The sequence below is a fragment of the Toxotes jaculatrix genome, chromosome 5 (assembly GCF_017976425.1).
Source record: "Toxotes jaculatrix isolate fToxJac2 chromosome 5, fToxJac2.pri, whole genome shotgun sequence".
Lineage (NCBI taxonomy): Eukaryota > Metazoa > Chordata > Actinopteri > Toxotidae > Toxotes > Toxotes jaculatrix.
In genome coordinates, this window is record NC_054398.1 from 18,931,966 (window position 1) to 18,959,193 (window position 27,228).

Here is a 27,228-nt window from a genome sequence, read left to right on the forward strand (position 1 = left end):
GTGCAGTCAACTCGCTAAGCTCTTTGTTTCTTTCTTCTGCACCTTGACTTGCTACGCCAGTGCTCGCACACTCCCTTCTTTCACTGGGGATCGCACTACTGTGGGTACAATAAGGTACAGCTGAGCCGTACAGTACATCATGTGCACATGTGTATGTGGGTTTGAGTGTGTCTGTCTCTCTGAAGCTTAAGGAAGTGAAAAAAATCAAACTCTGCGGATTTCGAGGTGCCCAGTATCTGTATTTCAAGCAACTTTCATATTGCATCATTTTAAGTGCACACAAAAACACAACTCACATGCATCCACACACACAACTGTTCACTGGCCCCACTGTGTAGATTTTACTGTGCAGTTTTTAACTCGATAATTGACAACAAGGGAGGACAGTACGCTTTGTCCTCTGTTTATGTGTGTGTGGAAGTCTACACACCTGTGTGCATGTGTGTCAGTCCCAGTGCTTTGGTCAAGGCCATGTTACTTATGGAAATGTACTCAGCGTTCAGAGGAAGGTGTCAACATGTGCCCTGGGCTCAATGAGGCTCTTTGTCCATCTCTCTCACCCGCTCCATTCATCCTTACTCTCGCTTCGTTCCCCCTTTTCTCTCGCTCTTTCTTGTTAGAGGTTAAGCTCTGACCACATGTCCTCTCTCTGCGTGCGTGTGTGTGTTGTCTTGCAGACTACCTGACGTGTGGGTGAATGAAACGGAGCGATCTCAGCTGAAGACAAAAGTGGTGCACTTATCCCAGTTACCGCAGGACACAGCCATGCTGCTAGACCCAAACATCTATAGGTGAGTGTGTGTGATGACGCCAGTGGACTCTTTGTGCGCACACACACCGCTGTAGGTCAGTTTTGTCTGAATCAAACACATGTTGCCCATCTGTAAATATTATCTAATCCTCAGTAGGGTTCATTTTGTGTAGCATTTAAGTGCCAAAAGAAGGTGTTTTAAAAGCTATTGTTTTTGCCTTCCACACCTGTGCGTGCGTGTGTGTCTGTGTCTGTGTGTGTGTGTAGATGTGGATAGGAGTGCGTGTGAGGGTGTGCCTGAGCCTATTTGTGTGCAGCATTAACACCTTCTTCCACCAGGTGGCACCAACTCCTGACTTCAGCAATCATGTTAAAAACAAATGCAGAGAAAACACATTTTGTTTTATTTGTCTGTGTGTGAAGAGGCAAACATTGTAGAACATGATGACAGTTGACAGCTAATTGACTGTATGGTGGCTGTGTTGATTGGTCAGAAATCACAAACCATGATCATGAAGAGACCCTGTTATTTAAGTATAAAGACGGTCTCACACGAGATATATTGAGACTGCGTTTTACTTGTATAAACTTGTTCAGCAGATAAATAATATGACAACATACGATTTATATGAGGATATGAGTATGAGAATGAGAATTTTAAACCAGGAAAAATACTTTCTTGCTACCATTCAAATGTAACTCCACAACCTATATTTTCTCTGTCTCCAAGTGCACCAAATTCCACTAAACCTTAGCTAAAATATTATTTGGATTCTGTGCAGCTCTGCAAGACTTACACTCATCCCTGAGATGAGAAAACAAGGTTAGCTTTATGGTATACCATAAAAGACCCGAAAATGAATCCTGAAAGAGGAACAATGCGCCTAAAATAACAGAGTGGTCATCTTACGGGAGATATATGGCACACAAGCGTGCTGATCAGCACACAGGCTGACTGATTTTAATTAGACCTGAAGGCTCAGTAACTGCCGGGGCTGCTGCTAGACTCTGGTTTCATAGTTGAATATAACCGTCAGCACTCAGCCAATTTATGTCAAGGTTGTCCAAATGCATGAAATCCCCAAACAAATGAGGTGATTGGTGCCTGTGGCAGTAAATAGAGTAGGGCGAACCCTTGTACATGTAGATGGAATGGACAGGAGGAGACTGACATAGTGGCAGTTCAGGATTGGATTATTTCGACAGTTTCCATGTTGAGATTTTTGCATTTTGTTACAGGTCATACTGGACTGAAATTGGCCCAAATGCATGATCACATTGTATAACATATATCACAAAGATGCTCTTACTCAGTGCCCTCACCAACTTTTTCTGTGTTTTCAGAGCACTTCCTCAAAAGCGGCTGAAACGCAGGTAAGTTGAACCAGTTAAGCATGTGTGAAGGTGTTAGACAGAGGTAAAAATGTGTTAATATACACTTTATTTTTTTATTTAGATTCTGTTCACACAATACCATGGTGTGTGTGTGTGTGTGTGTGTGTGTGTGTGTGTGTGTGGGTGGGTGTGTGTGTGTGTGTGGCTGAAACCTCAGCAGTAGTGTGCAGCCAACAATTAGAAATGTCTTAATCAATTACAATAAATGCAGAAGTAATGGGGCCTTGTTATAGACACCAACACTTTAAAGAACAAATGCAAAATACGGACTTTAAATTAGATACAGTACGAAAAGTAACAAAACCTCACAAACTGTGTTGTTGACATGTCATATTGTACAGTTTTACAACTATGTGTATACAAGTATATAAGAATAGAATAAGTCTAATGATAGCAACTATTGTGTTTGAAGTGCAGAAGTCTACATTTTTCTCATGCACACAAGTAACAGAATTTAAAACTTCTTGAGTAAAGTAAATCAAAGGAATTTGCCCTTGAATTTTCAGTTATTTTCCTTGTGCATTTTTAACAAGAGCAGTGTTGGCATAGTTTGTAGCAGCAGTGGTGTAGTCAGAGGTGTACAGAAAGACTAGGCTGGTGCATAAATAAAGATAGAAGCATTAATGCAACAACATCAGTATCTTTTGAAAACATCCGTGCATCCATGCACACCTTTTGAAGATCACAGTGGTGGTGCAGTGTGTATGCAGACAACACAGAGCTGTTGCCTTATTCTTGTTTGTTAACTCAACTGTTAAAGCCACGTCTCTCTACTGTGATAACACACACATTTAAAACTTCAGTGTCTTTTTCTTTTCTTTTTTTTTTTTCTTGGTATAACCTCGATCAAACGATGTTTTCGTGATACAGTAATGTTCGTGCATCCGCAGTGTTACCCGTGGCTGTGGCTCTCCTGTGGTGAAACATCATCGTAAATCATTACTTTCTGCCCACAGTTTCACTGCTCCTGTATACCGTGAAGCCAGCTAATTGAGAAACAGGCCATTTAGAAGACACAACCCTTGGCATTTCCTAGTCTGAGGTCATAGTTGGCCGTCGTGCAGTATTCCATTAATTGACCTCAGAAGTTCAGCACAACAAAAGCTCTAAAATACACAGTGTTGTGTGTCTCCAAAGAAAGTCAGCTCAATGTCTGAACATCCAGGATAAAACCCATTTCTCATACTGTAATCTCTCTCATGACACACTGGGAACAACTCATTCTCTCCCTCTCTGTCTTTCTCTCCTGTCTTTGTGCTCAGCCTGTAAGGAGTCATCTGTGGACTTGATACTTAAGGGGAAATCCTTGCTCATAGGAGGTTTATCTATATGGGATGGGACGCTCTTCATCTGTCTCTGCTGAACGGGGGGAGTGAAGTGGTGATAAAAGGAAGTGAAACTTGGCTATACCGCAGTTCTTCTTTTTTTCCCCTCTTCAATTTTGTATATCTGCAATGACTGTTTTAGCCAAGTGTGGTGTAAAATGGGACTAACAATTTTTAAAAAGTTTGTGTTCATCAAAAACTTAAATGAATGTTTTTTTAACAAGCACCAAGCTGAAAATATTCTTAATACCCAATGGTGTAAAAAAAAAAAAAAAAAAATGTTTTGTGTAACCTTGTCAGAAAATACGGCATATTTTATAACTGTTTTGTGTAAAATATTTATGCAGATTTGTAACTTATTTTTATACCATGAAAACGCTGGTGTACTGTGGATTTTTGTGAAGGTTTTGAATAGAACCGTATTTACTGTGATAATCTATGTTAACTGTCACTTGTAGGGATATTTGGACATTTTTAGATGTAATTATGTTGTACATAACAGAAGTCTTAACAGATTATCCTATTTATACTTACTGAATGCAGTACTGTTACCCGTGTGTATGACAATGAAGTGTGAGGTTGTGCCAGTCATGTCGGACGTCTATTCAACGCGATGCAAACTGTTACAGGAGCAATAACTCAATAGTTAAGGACACTACGGTGTAGCTCTTAATCTTAACCCGTCTGTAGACACAGACACTACAGTATAAAAATGACTGACATTTCAGCACACATTCAAGCTGGTGTGATTTACACTTTTTATCTCCCCACCTTCTCTCCCCTAAGTAACATGAACTGTGTATATCATAGTCGTTATGATAAATTTACATCACCGGTATTTAAGCACTCAAGATTTATTGTTTAAAAGGTTGTGTTTTCTACTGTGTGTTGTCCCTGTTGGAAATGGAGTATTCGTTTGTAATAAAATGGGAGAATCGACAGATGTTGACAAAACCAGTTGTTTGTACGGATGAGGATGCAAAGTGTTGGAGTGGCAGAACGGAGCAGTGCATCCATTGTGGTATGAATATTAGTTCCTTATGTGTGTGGTGGAGGGATTGGCAAGGTTATTTGGCGTCCATTAGCAGAACAGCTTTGGGAGCAGGCTGTGGAGGAGCTAATGACTGGGCCAGCAGGGCAGAACCCCTGTCGGCCTCAGCTGTTAGTGAACATGCCTGTGGAGACAACTGAGTTCATGGAGAGGTCTGCTATAATACGGTTGTCCTGCGTTTCAATATCTCGTGCACTTACAAGCTCACACATACAAAATTCATGGGAATTTTGGACTCCAGCATGCAATATAATGAGGCCTTCAGGTGTTGTTCCATGGTTTTGTGGAGGAAAGCTCTGAAAGTTTGTTAGCACCCTGTTGCTTTTGTGTGTTTTGTCTTTCTCATATCTGCAATGGTCTGTGGCAGCTCATAGAACTGTTTGGTGGCAAATTGATAAGAGACAAGACCAAGAAATGAAGTCAGCACGTTCTTGGGCCATTACCACAGTCTGTCTGGTGCCAGCATTAGCACAACTTATGTTTTGTGCAGTAAACTGTGAACCTCGTTATGTGTCTTGAGTCTTGGATCAACACAAGTTAAAAAAACAAAACAAAACATAAGCTGGTCAATTTCAGCAAAATTCTTTGCTATATAATGTTGATGTTTGCTTAAAAAAACAATCTAGGTTTTTTGGCTGGTTTGTTTGTTTTGTTTTAGTTCTTATCCAACAAAGCAGAATCAAAAGTGTCTCCAAACTTTAATATTCCGAAAGCAGAATAATATGTCAGGGAAAATTCAAGAACTGGGCCAAATTGATTCATGATAATGATAAAGCAATTATCATGCATCTACCAAGTCCAACACTGGCAAGTTGTTTTAGGCTACAGTCACTTTTTAACCCACTCATACACACTTACTGACCACTTTATTAGGAACACCTGTACACCTTATTGATTCAGTTTGTCCAGTGAGCGGCAGTTCTGCGGACAGGAAAAACACCTTGTTGATGAGAGAGGTGAGAGGAGAATGGCCAGACTGGTTGGAGCTTACAGAAAGACTACAGCAACTCTGATAACCACTCTATACAACTGTGGTGAGCATCAAGGCATCTCAGAATGCACAACACTTCCAGCCTTGAGGTAGATGGACTATAGCAGCAGAGGACAATGTCAGTTGAAGACTAAAAACACACATCCTGGTTTAAATGTTACAGTCTATCTGAGTATTGCTGCCGACTATCTTCATCCTTTTATGGCCACAATTTACCATCTTGTAATGGCTACTTCCAGCATCATAATGGACTGTGTCACAAGTTGTCTCAAACTGGTTTCATGAACATGATGGTGAGTTCAGTGACCTGCAGTGGCCTCCCCAGTCACCAGATCTGAATCCAGTAGAACACCTTTAGGAGGTAGAAGAATGGGAGATTTGTGGCATGAGCATGTGCAGCGGACAAATCTGCAGAAATGCTGTGCAATCATGTCAACAGGGACCAGAATCTCCAAGGTGTTTCCAACACCATGTGGAATCCATTCCATGAAGAACTGAGGCTGTTGTGAGAACAAAGGATGGGCCCTACACAGTACTAGCATGGTGTTCCTAAGAAAGTTCTTGGTGAGTTTTTTTTTTTTTTTTTTTTTTTTTTTCCCCCAGCTGTAGTCAGTTCCCCAGTTTGGTCAACTTCAGACAATGAGAACTGATTCAATCTTCATCATATTTAAAAGAACAAATTGTAGGGATGTATTTATTATATGTTATATAGTATTACATATAGTATACAATTTTACTTCATGAAGTTACTGTTGGCTGAAATTGGATCGGTTAGATTTTGCCTTTTTGGCTTGAATATGGGAACAAATTAAAACTGACTGCAAAGTTTCATAACTGTTCAGAAAATATTGAAACTTGTAGGTTGTATTCAGTCCCATTTATCCTATCTTAACAGCTTAAATTGTATTCAACATCCACTTATTTGTGCTTGCGGTTTGATAGAGTGTGGGACTTATCACAGGATTACACATTTAAAGTCATCGGTCAGCAGGAAGTTCTCGATGATAAGCATGTCCCCTGAGCCTGGAGTGTACACATTAAATACAATAATTCAGTTGCTTGTTGCTCGTGAGTCATAGCGCAAGACAGTTGAATAGACTTCCAGTTTCTTGAGTGAATAACATTCCCACAGTTCTGTTGACAACACTCGACTAATTCATTTCAGACCATTTGGCTGTGACAAAGCTAGAGTCCATGGTACAAACAGGAGGTGGGCCTCAACTCCTTTTTCCAGTAATGATCAGTATAGGTCGGTAGGAAGACAGGACCTTTTTACATGTTTGCAGTGTACTCAGTTTGATGTGCTCTTTTCTTTTGGCTCTGACAACTTCTGTTTGCAGCTGTACTTGTTTAAATAGACTGCTCCTTTGTGTCCTGCACTCGATTTTTGCACAGTTGTTGAGTAGTAGCAGGAAGAATCTGTGTGTTGATCAAGCCTCAATTCGGGCTCCGTACTTAATTTTGTGCACGTTTCTTTTGATTACTGATACTTGTTACTGTAAAATTCCTGCATATTGTACTGTATTGCCTATTCAAAACTCCAGGTGTTTATTTCATTATTACTGTTTTTATATGGCATAACCTTAACCTGTAAACCTTTAATTTGATATTACTGAAAATGACTTTCCAACATTCACAATACCAATGATTTTTAACTTTAGAAGAACCTTAAAGTCTTACTGTTGGATTGAGTATCTACATTTCTTTAATCTGTCTTTGGCAGATCGTATTTTTTAGAATTTCCCACAAGTGTTTGTTTGCAGGATGTTTTGAATAAAACAATAGCACATTGTTACTGAGCTTTGTCTGAACCCTGACTTCAGAAGTGACATCAGTTGCAGTGAACAGAATCTTCTTCTTCTTCTTCCTCTCTCAGCTGCTCCCTGTAGGGGTTGCCACAGTGCATCACCAGCTGCATGTTTTGATTTAGCACAGGGTTTTTGCAACCTTCCCATTTATCTGGGCTTGGGACCAGAACTAGGAATGCACTGGCTTGTGCATCCCTGGTGGCTAGGTGCGAGGAGCAGGGGATCGAACCCAGTCATCACTAGACATTTGGAATGAACAGAGTGATTGATAGAAAGGTTGGCAGGCAGATTTAGAAAGGGGACAGCAGCACTGCCTGCAGAACCTAATCCTGCCTCAGCCTGTCTGTGAAGGAAAGGCTGAGAAACTATGCTGATCTGACGTCTGCTTGCTCAGTCCAATGAGATGAGCTTCCTCCCTTCATCTCCTCTTCCTCCAAACACCCATTATGATGCCAATCCCTTCACCTCTATCTCCATGGGGAAAATCCCAGATAAACTGTTTTTGTTTTGGATTAATCTCAGCATGTTTGCAGATGTGAATTTATTGATGACGCTGACTTTAATATTAATCTAAGTTTACAACAGAAATGGGAGCACAGGCTGTACTTTGACATGTGAACCTCATTAAGCCGGTCCATTAGTCATGTGTGACACTGTATCTGTAAGTGTTGTCCACTGGGTCTGTAGTCCAACTGCTCAAACCTGGAACCCTTCCATTGTCTGCGGCTCTGCTTACACTTGGTCCTGAATCATCCATCTGAGTTTCTCATTGTGCACAAAATCTTTTGCCTTTGCTTTGGCTACATGCACCGCTGTCTCAGTGAAGAATGAAGGCATTACATCAAAAACAAAAGCGATGAGCTGCTTCTCTAAATCCTGGACTGGAATTGTTTTTCCTCACCATCTCACATGTTTCAGAGAAAGAAATGCTTGGAAATGAGTAGGACTTGTTCACTGGTAAGCCTGAAGAGTTCAGTTAGGAATATTATTGTCCCTTCATGCTATCTACATGCGTGTACATCCATGCTATAGATAATCTTTTTGTACGTAAGAATATAAGCTTCTTGGCAAACCTTTTCATTTTCATCAACATCATCTAGCTTTGGAAATATTGATTGTAAAAATGGCAAAATCAAAGAGATTGTGTTACATGAACACAGCAGTTTAACAGCATCAGCGTGACAACAGCCCATATAAGGACTTCATGCAGAGAGCTGGAGCAATATGCGTACAACGTGTGCCTGCAAAAATCAGGACAGAGGCATATCAGCTGCAAGACAATTTGTAAACTGCCTAAGTCTTCCTTTGCAGAAGTCATTTTCATTGGGTTTCCATCATGTTTTTGATTAAGCTGCTACATCAAGAAGCCTTAATGGTCTTTTTATTGAGCAGCCTGTTCATCTCAGTCTTTCTCTCTTAAGTGTAGTTGAGATGCTGCACGTCTGTGTTGTGACATAACTGTCCATCCATAGCTTCATCTCCTTGTATTATTCATTCTGATGGGTTATTCATTTGTTTAAGCACTATGTGCAAATTTATTTTGACGGCGCTGGACCCTTCCATTATCGCAGACTGCATACTGGACAAACGGTCAATAATCTATCGTTAAGTGGCCCTGACATTTGACCCCTCTTGTCAACACAAGGACCTGATTCCGTCTAAACATCTTCCAGCTGGGGAAGCTAGTCAAACCTCAGTGGTGGTCTCTAGCTTGCTGTCTACCAGGTTATAGAGCAGATGACCCATTCCTTCAGTGAATCTCAGATATTGTGGGTCTCAGGAATTTTTCCATCCTCAGCATACAACAGTTTGACCAAAGACGTTTAAAGGAACCGTGGCCGCAGTCTTTGCTCACAAGTTATTATAGAACAGTTCCATGCTGAATTTCAACTCATTACCAGATGACTATAGTGTGACTTGAGGATTGGGATGTTTAGGTGTAAAAACATGATTACAAGGCCAGTGCTAATGCCATACCTGTATCCTTTAATATGGGGCTAGAGCCAAGAGGAGAAAACCACTCGTCTGACTCTCTCATTCCTAAATCTCAGTTATTAACAAATATCTTTTATTTCATTTAGTATTGATTGAAGTATGGATGACTTCCAGTTTTATTTTGAAATATAACATCAGTACGTTTCAGTTTTCTTCAGAGAAAAAGCAGAGAGGAAAAAAATACATTTGTGAGAAAAAGTGCAAAAGCGTAACTTGGGCTTGGAAAGCAGTGTGAGTCTACATCATCCTTTCACTTATGTACATAGGAATATACATGCTCCACTTAGGATGTATTATTCTGTCTTGTTTCTCTATGATAATGCTTCATATGCAGCAACTTCTCCTAACTCTGCCACTCCATCCTGAAAAGGAGGCTCTCTAGACTTATTGTAGCTCCTCAGAACACTTTACAGTCTGATCATTATTGCCATCTGAGTACTTTTCTTCAGTGATTGCGGAAGAACAGATAATTCATCACTGTGGTTTTACAGGAAGTTACATAAGTACTTGTATTTCTTGATGAAGTAGTTATTTAATATATCATTCTCATCAACATCCTTACATAGAGTGTCCAGTCTCAAAGAACCATATGGTTGCTCTCTGTGTACAGTCCGTCTAATAGACTCCCGGTCAACATCATGCAAATATCACAATAGGACCCTCTGAAGGAGAAAGTCAGTGTGTTGAGGTTATGTAAGTCATCATTACAGTTGACCTGCAAGCAACGGGAGGGCCTCCATTAATGAGTTAATGTCAGGCTCTGTATTTGTGCTTGCCCAAGACTCATTCATTACTGTTTCAACATTCGGGCTCTGCCACAGTGTCGAATGGCCCTTTGGCCATTTACCCAGCATCATGCTCCCTCTCTACTCTCCCATCAGGCTGTGCAGCTGAGCAATAGTAACAGCTTTTATTTATAGATGATAGTATTTCATCAGGTCCACAGTGTGTCAGCATCACTTGGGTAGAGAAAGAGACACAGTATGTATGATTGTGGGGCATTATGTGTTTCCTGTTTCAGCTCAAAGTAATGTTCTGTGTTTTGATTTGTTGTTTCAAAAAAAAAAAAAGTTCATATTTTGCATCTCTTTTTTCATGTTTGTTTTTTGGTTCTGGTGGGAATAAGTGAGTATCTAGTTGGATTAGATTCTGCACAGAGATAAAACTGTGATCCAGCTGGTGATCATCATATGACAAATAATCACCAATGTAAACATAAACCAATTATGCTCTGCTTCCTCACTAGCATTCATTTGTGTTTCTGACCTCTGCTTAAGATTTATTTTTCTGATTTTCATGTATTCTTATTTATTTATCTGTAAATCAGGTTTTAACAGTTTTGTACTACATAAAGTGACATGAGAATGAATGTACATCATTAAGACTTATTTCAGTTTACAATGGAGGATACACAGTTTTGTGAAAAAACAAAAATAAGTGTAAACAGATTTTGGAAGCTTGTATGGCTACATTCTTGATTCGTCGCCAGCATCAGCATGTTCGATTCCAGATGGCACTTGTTTCAGTTTTGACATTGCGTCTTAATTGTTGCAGGTTGACAGGCTGATTCATGAGGGTCAAGGGCAGTGCATGGGATGATAGTGATTGCAGTATTCTGTGCGGTGGTGACAGATGAGGAAATAAATGGTTAGGGCTGTTTTCTGTGTTTTGAACTCAGGCCCTGGGGAAAACCAGTTAGTGATGGCACATTAGCCATGCCCACTATCAGCTTCTCTTCTACCTCATGTGAAAGAGAATAAGTCTCTCTCAATCCTTTAGGTGCTGTGCCATAACATATTTCCTATGCTTTTGTCTCTGGAGGATGGAGGTTGTATGTGTGACTGAGGTCGCCATATGGAAATAATGTCATGCTTCTTATCTGCCTTTTAACCAAATCCCTCCTGTCAGAGTGCTTGAGATCATCCTCAACCTCAGACAGAATTAAAACTACTTCTTCTGTGACAAAGGGGACACATGAGAGAGAGCTGGAGCAGTATCGTGTCATTTTGCAAGATAATGTCAAAAGAAATTACTCACAGGACATCAGGTTACACACTAATCGCTGCCAGAGCAGTATGGCTTTCACTCATCAGCACTATCTCCACATCACTGGCATCTCCCCCATCGTCACGATAGGTATCAGTGGAGTAATTGGGGCTTGCTGGTTGTGTTGAGTTCCCCCCTCTGTTGAAGCTGGACCTCTTTTTCTCTGATGATTAAATATATTTGCCCTTGAAATCTGATTGGTCTGCTACCTCTCCTTTTACAGCCTCCCGTTTTCCAGGCTTCAGAGATTTATCAGGGTTGCTGCCCGGCTTTCTGTGTGGTCTCTCACTATCTTTATCTCTTGCCCTCTCTCCACCCCCTCTTCTCTTCATTATCTTCTTATGATATTGTACATTAGACTCTCGCAGATGTAACTCTGTTTCTCTATTTTCTCCTCACATTAGGTCATATCTTACAGTAAGATGAAAATCCATCATTCCTATATGGATTTGGCAGGCCTGAATAGAATGTGATGTGTGATTTACAGTCTGTGTGAATTGTTAAGTACTGTATACCAGCATGTTTCTTTGGTTACAAAGCACAGTGCTATGTATGCATCACAGTAGATGTTGACACATTGCTCTCATATACACAATAAACAAAGTAAAAGATATGCTGCCAAGATGTTTTATGAGGTTATGAATCTTTGGCATGGACCTTAATTGTGCAGAACTGATACAGCACTAAGTTTTAGTTTATTTGAAGCTGGATATTTCTGAACCACTCTTTATAAAATTTGTGTCACAAACACTTTCAGGCCTAAGATTGTGCCTTTATGATGGCAGTGCAAACCTAGAGACATCAGGTACAACGTCTGTCTGCATTTATGTCAAGTAAACATCGCAGAGCAGAACAGGCTGTATGTGCACAAACACCATCATTAGTCAGGTGGTTGTGATCTGCATAATTAATAATTACTCTGCTCCCAGACAGAACCAATCAGAGCAGCACTAGACAAAACTGTCTGATTCACCATTAGAGGATGAAAAACTGCCTTAATAAAAAGAGTACAACAAAAAAAAGTATTATATGAAAAACCCATTGAATCTGTTACATGAAAAGTTCAATAAAATGCATGAATCATCCAAAAAAGATAACAATCTTAATAGAAACTTCTACATAATAATAAAAATATAAATTAGTAAATAGGTAAAAATAATGGTATTTAATAATAATAATAATAATAATAATACAAGTCACAAACAATTTAACATCAAAAAGACCAAGATGAAGTACCAATTGAGTGTTTAGTGTTTAACTGCCTGCTCAGGTCAGATTACTTAGTGCAGTGGTGACCAGTCTCTCTCCCTCACACATGCACGCAGATGCACGCACAAGGAATGGTCATGTCACGCTAACTCTGGCATGGATGCTCTCTCTTTCATCTAAAGGCCAGCCCACCTCTCTGAATGAGCTCCCCAACGCCAGCTGCATTTCCTGATATGGAAATAACTAGTGACTGTAAAAGTGTTAGGGTGTGTGAGAGAGGACGCTTGTGTCTTTTTTAAATATCAAACTAGCGTTGTGTCCAAAAAATAAAGTCTTGTGTCCGCGGGACTTTCAGAGGTAGGAACATGAAGCCCTAGACAACGTGAGAGTGGCTCTGATGCCAAGTAGTCTCTATCTTTCCAAGAATGGCTGGAAGGGCTTTGTACTTGTCAGAATTAGCAGTGTTTGCACACAGGTAATAGCTTACCCAACCATTAGCCTCTGATCTTTTTTGCTTGAAGTGACCACTTGACAGCTGTATCCTCCAGATAACATCATGAGCCTCAGCTCTTCTTATATTTAAGATGTTTCCTTGAACACAACGTCAGACGATATCTAATCTCTGACGACAAAGCTGTAAATTCTGAGCACTCTGTTACTCTGCTTTCAGCTGACGCATCGCTGATACAAGCCCAACATGGAGCTTTTAATGCAATGTCTCAACTGTTAAATGTTGACTTTCCTTTCTAAATCTGTTTTCCCGGACTATATGTCATGTTTGTTAGTTGTTATTGGTCCCACTTGTATGGTAAATCACAGTTGAGGAAACAATGGTTTAGCATGTGGACAGAGAAATGGAGGCTAGTATAAATACCTGAGCAGGATTAATGTTGGCTATCTGTCAGTTTTGTTTTGGTCAGTGCATTTTCATCCAAAGTGACTCACTAATCAGAGGCAGATTCCAGTTTAAAATACACCACCAGTCCACCAAAAACTCAGAACTCTGAGAACACCCCCCATTTTTCCAGTTTTTATTGACATACTGTGTATGTCAGTAAAAACTGAAGTAGTACTGTATATTGCAGAATGGTGGGAAAAAGGCAAGTAACAAAGGAAGACAGCCAGGTTGGATTCATCTTACAGCAAGATAATGACCCAAAACATTAGAAGAAAAGAACTGGACGCTGGCTTCACATGATGAAAGACCAGTACAGTGTCCAGACTTAAACCCCACGGAGCCGGTTTGGAATGAACTGAGCAGAATGTGAAAGCAACTGCAACAGATTCCTGGGAACTTCTGTAGCAGTTCTGGGATTAACTTTCTGAACAGTATTTGATTTTCATTGAAGAGAGAATGTCACGAGTGGGTTGTGATGAGTCAAAGATTTTGATCCAATTTAGTTCAACAAGAAGATTCCATGATTCCTTGTTTTTAAAATCTCCAATTGTTTATTTGTTCTATGCTTTAATTTCAGAAACACTGAGACATTTAATTATGTAAATGTAAATAACAGCTGGAAAAACTGAGATGTTCTAAAACTTTTGACCTGTAGTGTAAATATTGACGTCATATTTGCTCATTTAATGGATTCTGAGTGAGAACACCACAAACGAGCACTTAATGGAAAACTTATATCTGTACTCAGAGTGGTTCCCAGGTTTAGTCTCATCCTCATGTCTGTGCTGTCCAGATGATCTAACCTCACGATGAGATACATGACATCCGCACAGAGCAGCAGCGGCCAAAGGCATGATGACAAGCTGCCTCCTGCTCTCAGAGAGAGACTGAAGGAGGACAGTGATGATAAGAGCTGAACACAGAGCGCTGCAATGTGTCTTTGTGCTGCAGTTGGGGACGACACGTGGAGAAGGGCCTTTGCAGCCTCCTGCCTCTCAGGGCTCCTTTGGCCTGTGTATAATTGATGAGTGGAGTGAATAAGAGATGAGTTTGTGACTGTCAACCAGCCTGATGGGGATGGACAGAGCTCAAGTTTGGCTCTCCTCATCTGCCTGATGATGACAATGACGGTGATGATGATGCCCGTGTTTCTTCCACGACTCTGTCCTGGACTCTGCCTGGGGCCGAGCATCATAACTATCGTCACTGCTACCTCTTCTGGATGGCAACACAAAGACAGAGGGACGTGCCAGAAACGAAGAGGCAAGGAGAGGAGAGGGGGACAAAGGCGGGGGGAGATGAAGAGTGTGAGAATGGAAGACAGATAAAAGGAGAGCTGGGGATAGGAGTGGGGGAGGGGAAGAGCGCAATGGCTAGTGAGTGGCGAAAATCACCTAAGAGAAAAGATGACATGCTGATCAGGCATAGAGGTGGATTCAGTTGGAGAACAAATAAGGTCGTTAGAGTCAAAAAGTGTCGTCATGTCATGTATTTGAGCAGCTGGAAATGATTCAACAACATTGTTTGCAGCGTCAGTTCTGCCTGATGCAGTAAATCTGTGGTAAAAGCTATGAGCTGACCTGGCAAAATTATCCTTACTTATATTCCTTTATTCATAATTATACCATGTTCAGTCTCCTCCCATTTCTCTTTGGGGAAATAAAGACAATTGGAGTCGAAAATGTGTGGAGCTTGTGTGTTTGAAGGGTGGTTGTCCCTCATGAATGTCATGAATACTATCATGGCGAGGTCAACTAGAGTCCCCAGGATTTGGTTTGCCATAAGCCTTTAAAACCCATGGTCTGATGGGGTAGTTATTACTCTGGGAGATGAGATGTCCCCGCATGTACAGATCATTGTTGTTCGAGTACACCGCAGGGTTCAGGACCTTTACTGTGCCTCTGCACTCTGCTGATCTCTCCTGGAGACTGAGATTGATGTGTGCGCATACAGGTTAGGAGCAGGGAGAGGGGAAAATGTCAGTATATGCCCCTGTCACATAGGAGCCAGCGTCTGGATATGAGATGGCAGAGCTACCTTTAAACAATGTGCTACAGAAAGGGAAGGAGGCCAAAAAGCTAAAAAGCCTCTGACAGTTTTTGTTGGGCTGAGAGCAAGAATGAGCGCGGCATTTAACGTTTAAGTTTTATTTTGGAGTATTTGCAGCGCACCAATTTAAAATAGCCCAGAGGGAGCCTCAATGGCTATTTGTTTTTATATTTAGAATATCTATTTTCACTCTTACGCTGCTGTGCAGTGTGTGATGGAATTATTCGGGTATAAATGAGCGCTGAGACAGGAGGTTTAAACTGTTATATTCCTTTAACTCTGCTCTGTTGGAAATGTATCAAGCAGAATAATAAAGTAATGATTGCGACGCAAGTGCCAGGGACGGCGTGTGTTACATTTGAAATGTTAGGACAGCAGTGCTGCCGTGGTATGAATACATTACCGAGGTCGTCCCTGAATCATTTTCAATCTGTGTCCCCTTTTTAATAACCATTCTGCCATTCTGAGACAACAATTTACATATCAATGTGTTCCTTCAGAGAGGGATTACCAACAGAAAATGGACTTGTTACAGATTTGATGGAAAGAAGCATTCTACAAATGACTCATAAAGAAATGCATTTTCTTCCTCCCTGACATGAATGCTGATGCTAAGTTGTCATTGTAGTGTCCAGAGATAACTCAGCTATGCTCAAAGTTGCTACAAGGTGGTGTCAAGACAATACTGTGAAGATGTGCCCTGGCTTTGAGACGTGAATGATAATTCCCTGTTACAGTTAATGAGGGTAACAATGTAAGGTGTGATCTGTGTAGTTTTGAGAGTAAACATATTCACATATTTGAACATTTCAAAAACATATTTACACATAGGAGCTTGTTGGCTAAGTAGTGTGAGAAAATACGATTTTGACCAGACAGAATTTTGCAATTTCAAGGTCATGATTCGTTTTATCAGCGTTAGATGGGCCATCATGACGCAAAGCAGTGCTGTAAGGGAGCAGGTGGTGTCTGGGTTTGTGTATGCTGTAATCCACATCGTACAGAAGAAAACACAATTTAATTTTTTTCACAAATTACAATATAATCTGATATATCAATTAGCAAATGAAAATTTTTATTTGTAATTATCGGTTATGGAGCAAAAAAACATCACCTGGCATTTGCCTTTCAATAGCTGTAAAATACAGAGAACTATATTAGTAACCATAAGTTGTGGGTTAATGTCCTTCAGCTCTGGTAAAACATTCAATCTTTTAAGATGTCTTTGAGCTAACGGGATGTTTGTAAGGATCCTGTCCTCTGACCAAGTGAAGGCAATTACCTAACAGGGGCTGACAAAGTCTTTTATCATTATTTCTGCCCTTTACAAAATTCTTTAAGTTGTAAAATTTCACTGCATGAGCACTGGGTCTTTAGAGCAGAGATTTCAGCCAGTCTGTCAATCTGTGGATCCATCCACACCTTTGTCGTCTTCAGAACTACTTGCAGTATGGCATTAAAATGTTACATGGATATTCATTGATTAACTGATTTCTCATCAGTTCTGCAGCGTCCCATGACCAAGGTCTGTCGCATGCTTTTCACACTGATATGTTGTAACCTAAGAGGCAGACTTCCGTTGCAGTACATTTATTCTCCCAACCCCTTTGGGTTTTTATGACCCCGTGGCCTTTTCTCTGTAAGGGCAGCCTCATAAAAAAAAAAACTTTAGAATATATTCGTTTATCTTATTGAGTCAATGTCAGACACCTTTGTGAAGCGATGCTAGTGATGTCTGATTTTTGAGGACGACTTCTCAAAAGATTTTCTATGGCTCACAGACCACAGTGTACATGCATATGTCATCCTCAGCTGTCTGTCTGCTCCATCCTTTGAAAATGAAATGGAGACATGCTATGGGAATCTGCTGGTTTAGTGGATAGCTGCGGTGGTGCCATGGAGAAAGAAAGTCTGCCCTTTACACAACCGCTGGGACTGGGTGACTGACATTTCTGCTAATGCCATCACATGAGCCGTGCCATTTCAATGAAGACATGGACGGATGCCACCCTGTGCTCACACCACTGTGACCACACAGGAAACTCCATGTCTCTCTGTGTTTTCAAGTGAGAGCCTGTGGAGGTAAATTCTTACAGCCATCTATGGAAGCACACTGCCTCCTTAAACGCCATATGCTGAATTCTTCAAATGATCAATGAGTGCAGGTGACAGCACGGAGGAAACGCAGGCGAGTACAGTATATATGCTAGGACATCGCGTGGCCACACCAAACATCACATGGCAAAGCTTTTATATGTTGAGTTTTACAGCTTCAAATGAATCTCAGACATGGCAAGTTGCGTGTCTGAATGTCATTTACAGCTTACATTTTGCAGTGCGCTGACCTCAGACGAATCCCATTCGTTAACAATACATGGTCCACTTTTACAGCTCCGCAGGACTCAAGGACTCTCTCTGCTCCCAGATAGACTGTACTCTCCCTCCTCTGCTTTGTGTCTTTTGGGGGAAGGTGTTAGTTGGATAAGAAGCAGGCGAGTAGGCAGGCAGTGTAGCGAGGGAAACTGAGAGTTTCAGCTGAGTCGAGCGTTTTTCTCTCCGCTCCCTGATGGCTCCCAGATGTTTTTTAAAGCAGTTGCTCTCTCTGCATTTGCTCTCTTTCTATCTTTTCCCCCCTCTGTGTCTCCCTAGCTCTCCTTTCACATATCATGCTCCCTCCCTCTGTCTGTCCTTCCAGTTTTCCCTCTCTTCAGGGATCACACCCTTCTCAAAAGTACTCGCTTCACCTTGTCTGATCGTAATCACCCCTCGTCAAATAAACAGTCGTTCTCCACACTTGTTCTCTTTATTTCTCTTTTGCTTCTCCCCTTTTCCCTCCTCTGTCTTTGCTCTCATTGCTTCGTTCTCTCTCCCTCATCATTCATCACTCATCATTCATCTGGTCTGGTCTAGGGAAACGACATACCGTTTCTCCTATAATATACCGGAGCATGTTATGTTTTTGCAGGGTTTGACCACAGAACTAACTGTCTTCACCATCAAATGCATTGCACATGTGAAATTCATGTGATTCTAATGAGCACTAGCATGAGTCTGCTCATTCACCAGGAGTCCGAAACATGGCAAACAATGACCTTAGCCAATGGGTTTCAGTGCTGAAATACTTTTGGTTCAAGTGCAGCAATAGCAGTTGTGCTTGACATTTTTCATTTTTGACCCTTTTTCAAGCATGAATTGTTAAGTAAAGCAGTCCTTAATAATATGCACCTACATGGTAATTTTGTTGGAGACAGGTGAAAAGATGAAAATAAGATTTCTGACCTTTAAAATACCATTTTTTTTAAATTTTACATTTCTTTATAATGTAAATGTTTATTCCACATCTTCAGAACTAGACATTCCCTTGCATGCCATTACTCCTCCTGCTTGTTGCTATTTGGTTTCTGTTGTTGCTGAGGCATTGCAGCATTTCATAATGTGCAACTTATTTTCTTCTAATATTTCTGCATCTGTGTGTATTTAGATATTGTATCTAGTCTTTAGGGCGCATTTCCCAAAATGTTGATGCTTATGCGTCATTGTCTATGAAAATTTTCCATGAGGGTCACTGTAATTGCCGCAAGTAGTCCTAAAAGATAATCTGTGGCTTGGCTCCAGCATATGAGCTACAAAAGTTAGTGATGCATTATACTCTTTGGAATTACTGACAACTCCAAAGGGAATAGCAGTGTGTTTTTAATTGTTGATATCACACACGTGTCAGAAGATACTGATTAGATATGGCCTGACTTTAAAGGACCTATCTGTCTGATTGCTCTGTTTAGGCATATTCAATTGCCCTGATTAGCCAAAAGGGGACACCACACCATTCTGCTGCTTGTACAACTTGCACAAGGTTTTTTTTTTTTTTTTTTTTTAATATCAGTAGTGCCTCTGCTTCCTATGTTCCTGCCACATAAATTTAATACATATGTTAATATATTTTTGATGCATTTCAGGTCTGAGCTTATAGTCTTTACTGGTGACCCAATTTTATCAACAGAATGAAAGCAGATTGCTGTAGCAGTAGACTGAGGGAGATCTGTGATATATAGTTTTTCCTTTCTAGATACAGGTTTCACATGAGTGTTCACCGACAGACTGTGAGGTTGACTGTAAACAGTGTGATATGTTTTGATGACGCACAACCCACTGCTCCGCTCATTGATATGGAGAGGGAGCCGAGGGCAGAGGCTTCCTCATCAGCAAACACATTCCTGTGATGTTGACCGAATGAACCCCAGACTCTACCACACAGTATTTAACAGTGTGTGGATAAGTGGAGCAAAATTCAAAAGTTACTTCCTGCAGACCGCTTGATTTACACTGCTACTGTGAAATTGTCTACCCATTGCAACATATATCCAACCCATTGTTTGCAATAAGGCTGGTCACTGAAGAAGCCAGTGTTCTGCCCATGTCTTTTCTCTGCTGCCTCTCTTCATGTTGTATTTGTTAAAGAAGTCTGCAAACAGTCTGATGATGGTGCATGAGTATGGCTTTTTTAGTTTGTCTTGGGCTTCTTGGTGATGCTGTCACAATTTCACAACTTGAAATAACATAAAAATGAGGTTGTGTCATCAGTGTGGGATCATGCTTTTCCAAGAGTTATAGCAGTTTCTTTTAAAAGTTGAGCTCCCGTTTTACACTGATGCTGGTCTTACACTCTCTCTGTGGCTACGCCGTACATACAGCAATTTAACTACACCTCAGACTGTGGCATCGATGGAGATACCACGTGGGGACCGCAAGAACTGTGATTAGCCGCCTGTGTTTTCCCCAACATGTCTCTGATGTTGGTAGAGTTTGTTGAGAGTGAGGATAACATCAAAACACAGCTACTGCACAGAGGTAGTCATTACCTGGATGCAACTTTGGTTCAATAAATAAGTAGAAGTAAAAGTAAATGAAACAATATAAAAAGTTACTGTGGGGACTATAAAGCATAAAATGGAATGGTAATATACAACACATGCATCTCGTGTTGCGGACGTGATACCAACTGGTGAAATCCAAGTAAAACTTAAGCGTTAGGGCTACCTTTAACCCCTTGTGCTGACTATAAATATAACTTAAGTCGCACTCGTTGCCAACATTAAGCTAATGTCATGTCATGTGTATATATCATGCTACATAACTTTTAATTGGCTGAAACTATACACTGCAAGCCATAATTTTTTTGTGACTTTAATGTGTGTATGTTGGCTGTTATCTGCTATATGCCTTAGCTTGCTCCAGCAAATGAACTGGATTTGTGAGATTACATTTATACACTCAGCGGCTTCTTTTTCAGGTACATTGTTGGAAATGTGTAAATTCAGTCATATGCTTAGGATCGAAGTAATAGTTAATGGTGGTGTGGTACTTGACTGTGTCATTGTAAGAGGTGTTTCTAATTTTACAGGCTTCAGAAGTAGACTTTAGGGCACAACAGTTGTATTGCATTTTGTTACACCTAATAACATGGACCTTTGAGTGTGTATCTCAGTAGTGAATTGAGATGTTTGTGTTTGTCACTCTTAAATCTCTGTGATTTCACATACATTTCTTCAATTTAATAAAACCATTAATGAAAAGCAGATATGTTTGTGGTCATGTTGATACTGGAGTTTTGAGCTATGTGATGGAAGAAATCCATAGGGAGAAATTTTCCCTCTTCAAAAGAGACAGGCATGAATGTAATTATCGCACAACAATGCCTATAATTAGCAGGAGTACAAGCTGGTGCACTTTAGCACAATGACGAACCTTGCTCCAGATTCTTTGAATCATATTGTTTTTTCTTCTCGTAAAAACGTTCATTATCGTATAACGAACATTTGACCTGCCTCTTCCTGAACCTGTCTCACTCCGCTTATTTCTACTGATAACCTCCTTCTTGTTCTCTTCCTTCCTTTCTTCTTTCTGCATTTCTATTCTTCAAAAAGATGTTTACCCTGCTGTTTTTTTCCTGCTCACTCTCTTCCACTGATTACCACTTACTGTAAAGAGCCCTTTTCATAATCTGCCCCCTCCATTCCCTCTCCTCCCTCTGTCCCTCCCTATTCTTATTAAGAACTCTCCCACTTTAGTGCCGCCCTGGCCCAGGTCCCACTCGCCTCCACTAAATGATCCAAGGCATCCTCTAGGCGCTTTGACTCCTCTCTCTCCACCTTCCCTCCCTGCCTCCTCTGCCTGTCCTCCCTCTCTACTTCCATCGCTCTCTCTCTCTCTCTCTCTCTCTCTCTCTCTCTCTCTCTCTCTCTCTCTCTCTCTCTCTCTCACTGGCTAGGCATGTAAGGAGTGACGCACGACTCTGCTGTCAGCGAGAGATAGCAGACCTGACTCTGGCTGTGACGTCATCAGGTTATCTCCAAGCTGTCCTTCTGCAGAGCTCAGACCTTCTACACACACACACACACACACACACACACACACACACACACACACACACACACACACACACTTGGCTACACACAAGCATACACATCAAGATTATGGAGTTTCTGCGTGGAAAGCGTATGAGAGAAATGCACACACATGCAGTCATGTTTCACACCTCCAAAACCCCCAAACCAATTATCAGTCCATGTCTTAGTGCCACACTCTTTCCTACCAGTCACACTCAGAGTCAATCCCTGACACATCCATATGCAATTAGTAATATGCAAGATTTATCTTTTTCCCAGGACTCCAGTTACAGTGAAATGCTCACCATGTTCCTTGGGCTTATTCAAACAGTCCACGAGCAGATGTTCTGAGTATGTTAGGAGCAGACATACTGCATATGCAAAAACATCGACTTGTCCAGTTTAATACTACAGAATCTAAAATAATTAATGAAATCTTGAAGGGAGAATTAAATAAAGATGTGTGACATGACCTGATAAATGTCATGAAGTCAATGAAATAAAATAGTTTTTTTTTTTGTTTTTTTGTTTTTTTTTTAACTTTCCAGTTTTTTCATTGCTTTATGCTGCTAACAATTATTTTTTATTATTGATTAGTCATATAAACACAGAAAAGCTGAAAATGCTTACATTTACATAATTACATACATACTTAAATAATTTTCTGTGAATCGACCAATCTATTAACAAACTAATTTTAGCTCTAAAACAGAATGAGTTATAGTAAAAATGAGAGCAATAAATACAAAAACCAAATTCACCAGTCTGTGATGCACTTGTACCAATAGAGAATTCATGTTAAGCTGCCAAGCGAAGCCCTTCTCCAAAGACAGATAATGGAAAAGTATCCCAGCTGTCCAACCATTACTGGGGTTAATTTGAAAGCTGTGAGCTCCATTGCTGCACCATCTCCTCCAGTAATGAGAGGAGAGGTGTGCCGTGTTTTCACAGGTGGGCAGTGGACCCAGACTATCCATGATGGATGGATGGGGACGTACCAGCCCCTGGACAGCTGTTTCATCAAGACTCTCAGTTTGTAATTAGGTTCTCTATGTACTGGATATTAATGAGCATATACATCCATAATTGTTCTTTGTTGTTTGTGTCTGTCTCTTATTCTTTCATTTTTGTTTGTGTCTTTTTTCTTTCCATTTCTTCGATCAAATGAAAATTTTCAAATTCTGTCTCAAAATATGAAATAAGAAGCAATACTGTACAAAGCTGTACAAAGGTTAAAGTAGGTCAGATTCTGTTTATTCTTTTGACATTATCATTTGGGACACAGTCCCTTATGGCCTGTCCAGTTTGAACCTTACCGAATATGCCTTGCTTCTAAAACAAAGGTAAGCTTTGTTCTTGTTCTTTGTTAATGTGACAGCATTTATCCCTGAGGTGCTGTCAAAAGTACGCCAGCTCCACAGAGAGCTCCGCAGGAAGAGAAAGCATTTTTATTTTTTATCAAATAAAATTTTCAATGCCTGATTTCACATTTGCCGTCAGCCTTAGAGTAAACCCCAACTGAGTCCCAAACTGAATGGAACCTCTACTCACAAAGCAGAAAATAGGACCACTTTCAATATTCCTTTGAAGTGGAAAATCAGGCAGTGGTGAAGTTCAGTGGGTTTGGGTGGGATTCACATGGAAAAAATTGGACGGCCCACTTTTTTCCATTTCATTGAATTTAGATCGGGACATGACGCCAGCTCTTAGATGTGTCGCAGAATTTGGCAGTGCCAATGATGGCAGAGACAGCTGCATCCAACAGCCCCCACCTCCATTAAAATAGAAAATGCAACCACCTAAAACGTTTCTGCATTTTGATCGTCCTGTCCTTTGTCAGAGCTTATGGATCCTTCTCTTTCATCAGATTCCTATTCTCTGCTGCTTTCTTTGAAAAGAGTAAAGAATCTTCCAAATTTCATATTGTCTTCTCATATTGTGTACAATCCTTCTCAGGATACGTTGTTGTCATCATCCTGTCCAGCTCTGGGCTAAAAGGGACGCGTGGTCTTCCTAGACCTGGCACAGCCAGATGCAGGCAGATGTTTGGAGTGGTGTCTTGCTGCGGTCAGGGACTATATCAGAGGACAGCAGACACAGTAGGACAGGCTTCCCCAAAGTAATGATGCTGGCACTGCTGCCAAGAGCTGGGATAGATGAAGCCCCTGCGTTTTCCTTTGTGTTCACCAGCTTGCATCAGCCAGCCATGATGCAACATGGTGGAGAGGCTCACAACAGACACTGCAATGTTGCAGAACAGCACTTTGAACGTGAACTTTGTGTGAGAGCATGATGGGACATTTGCAGCTTGTCATAAGAACTCGGGTCAGAGTTTTCTTTTAAAGCTGGGGCGTAGAGCTCATAATACTCTGACCATTTGGTGACACTCTCCTTCTGCTCACTTTCAGCTAAATCTGAGCTCTGTGGAGGAGGAATAGAGTTACGCTGTAGTGAATTTAGAAATGCTGGAACCAGATGGAATACAAAGAAGATCAAATGTACTCAGTAAAGAGATCTGTCGTTCATTTGCATGAGTGAAGAACTTTACTCCTCATGTTGAATCAGTTTAGTCAGCTATTTGTTGATAGTAATGGATTGTGATGCATGCGGTAACACTGCAGCACTTCTCCAACTGTGGATAACTACAGTCTTATCCAATCTTACAACCAATGCCAATTTTTTCCTCTCTCAGTATTGATTCTGATACTTAAACTGAGATTATTAGTTTTTTGCAATTAAATAAAGTAAAAAGTTAATAGTCCTTTGAGGCTTGTGTAATTTTTAATTTGTTCTGTAGGATTTGAGAAGCTGAATGTGAAGGTCCATTATTGATCATGACACTAGTAGCGCTACAAAACTTCATAACAAACTTCATAACAAACTTCATAACAAAAGTGCAAAGCATAAACAAACATTTTAGATCAGGCTCCCCTGAATTATTTAAAAATGAAAATGTGACCAAGAAATGTAATGAAAAAAGAAGAACTTTGTGTTGCAATTTGTCACTTCTAGTTTCTAAACTACCTTAAGCATGTCATTGATATTTCTGCAATTGCAATTTCTAGTTCCTTACTGGCTGGCAAACACACTGATATTCTAATATCTGTGACAAGCTAATAGTGGCTGGTATAGACATGGATAACATTCTATTGGATTGTTAGTGTTTTTTTTTTACATATATATATATATATATATATATATATATTTTTTTTTTTTTTTTTTTTTTTTTTTTTTTTAAAGGACAAAGAAAAATGTTTAATTAGTATTATTCTGCACCAGTAGGGATCTGGTATGTCTCATGCATTGCTAATCCACGGGACCTTGCCTGCCACCCTCCCCACATATGCTTCACTGTAATCTGGCCTACATGCAGTAATAACAATCAGTGAAAACCTGTAACTTACCCTTACACGGCACAAGTAAGAACAGATAATTCTGTGAATTGGTTTATGTTTTTTTGTAATTTGCTGTTGTTGAAACAATTCTTAAATGTATGGAGCATACCCACCTGTGGTCTGTTTCTGTTCAAATATACAGCACACATTAACGTAATCCTTAATGTTCTAGATGTACTGATTTCCTTGTCGGCACATGGGTCCACGTCATTAAGCCAAGCTTGATTTATTGGAAGCTGTAAGTAATTCAGAAGCATAAACAATGCTCCATAAACAATACATGAGCGTGACATCTGAAGAAAGTTAAAAGTGAACTGATTACATGGAGAATGGATGGGAGGAAGTCACCTGAGAATGCTGTCAGTCACTTCTGATTACATTAGAGCTCCCACCTTCATAATATATTCATCATTTTAAAAGAAAATAATGGTATAAAGACGTGACACTGAAAATAGATTTATGGACACAGATGAAGCATCTGCGCTCTTTTTTAATGGTTCACTTCACGATTCAAACCACACTTGGTACAGTTCTGTCCAAATGGATTGAAGAATTTCCACAGAATTAGATGCCAGTCCAAATAATAATTCAAGTGTTACTGTCTAAATAGAAACTGCCCCAATTAAGAGGTAATTTTATGAATCTATATCATCCAGTTGTCCTCACAGCTTATAATGTGCAGTGCACTTTGGTGTTATTGAGAGATGATTTGGATTCTTGCTTTGAACTGGGAGACAGTAAAAATAAATCACATTAAAGGAAAGAGAATAAAGTAAACAGTATGAATGAATGGAAACAGGAATAGCTTCAAATATGCTTGAGTGTTTTCTTTCATATTTCTGAGCTCCTTCTTCCTGAATCCTCAAATCATATGACACCGCACCAGGCAGCACAATCATTGTCTCTTGGCGTGGATGCATACAGTAGGTAATATGTGGTGATGACATTACTCTCTTTTTGGGATCTCACTCCTGCAGGCGTGAGTCATAGTGTGATTCATAGCTTATCTGACCGTTAGTCAAAGGAAGGGGAGAGCAAGGAGAGGGCCGGTGACCGCAATCCCTCTGTGGCCTCAGATGTGCCAGCAAACCTTTAGCTCCCCTCGTTTACGGTGATAAGTGAGAAGTGAGTGATCTGAAAAGGGGGAGTTTGAGTCTTGAGCTCCAAGCTGTTAACCTGGCAGAGGGAGACAAGAGTGAAACTTTGGTTCTTCACACTGATCAGAGGCGTCACAGGAGACAAAGACAGCGCCAGAGCTGGAAAACAATCTCTTCATTTCTCGACATCAAAAGAATGTACTGTCTGTAAATGTAACAACTCTCTAAAGAGGACAGGAAAGAGATTAATGGAGAGCTTAAAATGGGAGACAGATAATCATGTCCTCAGTTTGCTTTGGCAAGATCCTTTCTTTTCGGAGCCAGAGATATCAAACAAGTCAATGACCAATAGAGACAGAGAGCCCCAAAACCTTTGCCAGTTTCATCAGTCACCATTCAGTGATGGCAGATCTCCTTCCTGACTCAGTGTATTAAACTTATGAGGATTCACATAATTCACACCGCAGTTTTACCTCTCACTGATTACAGTATATCCTCTCAATAAAAGTTGTTGCCCAGTTCACTTCATGATGACAGATAGATGATAAAAATCCAAAGCGTATCCAGACATCATGTTCTGACAACAAGCCATTATTCCGTGTTGTGTGGCCTGGGAGGATTTATTGGGCTGTTTGAAGAAAGATGATTTTTGAAGAAACTCTGCTTCAGAAGTTTATATCTACTATGGAAATGTCACTGTGCTTATACCTGTTGTGCTGTGTCTGGGGAATTAGTTGGTCTTTTGAAAAAGTACTTATTTACTTATAGTATTTACTTATTTTGTTTATTGCAGATTCAAACTACTGTATATGTTATTAATGATATTCTAAAC

General features: G+C 40.3%; 1 protein-coding gene across 4 annotated transcripts in view; it reads left to right on the forward strand.

The window, feature by feature from the left end:
* LOC121181616 (cGMP-inhibited 3',5'-cyclic phosphodiesterase A-like) overlaps window positions 1-27,228 on the forward strand; it is a 136,990-nt gene that overhangs the window by 17,551 nt on the left and 92,211 nt on the right. The window contains exons 7-9 of one of the 4 annotated variants that reach the window (XM_041037600.1): window positions 678-791; window positions 2,096-2,125; window positions 3,409-4,410. In XM_041037600.1, the coding sequence (XP_040893534.1) occupies window positions 678-791; window positions 2,096-2,125; window positions 3,409-3,415 (151 nt within the window). In that variant the 3' untranslated portion in view covers window positions 3,416-4,410. The other 3 variants (XM_041037598.1, XM_041037597.1, XM_041037595.1) reach the window with 3 other exon arrangements.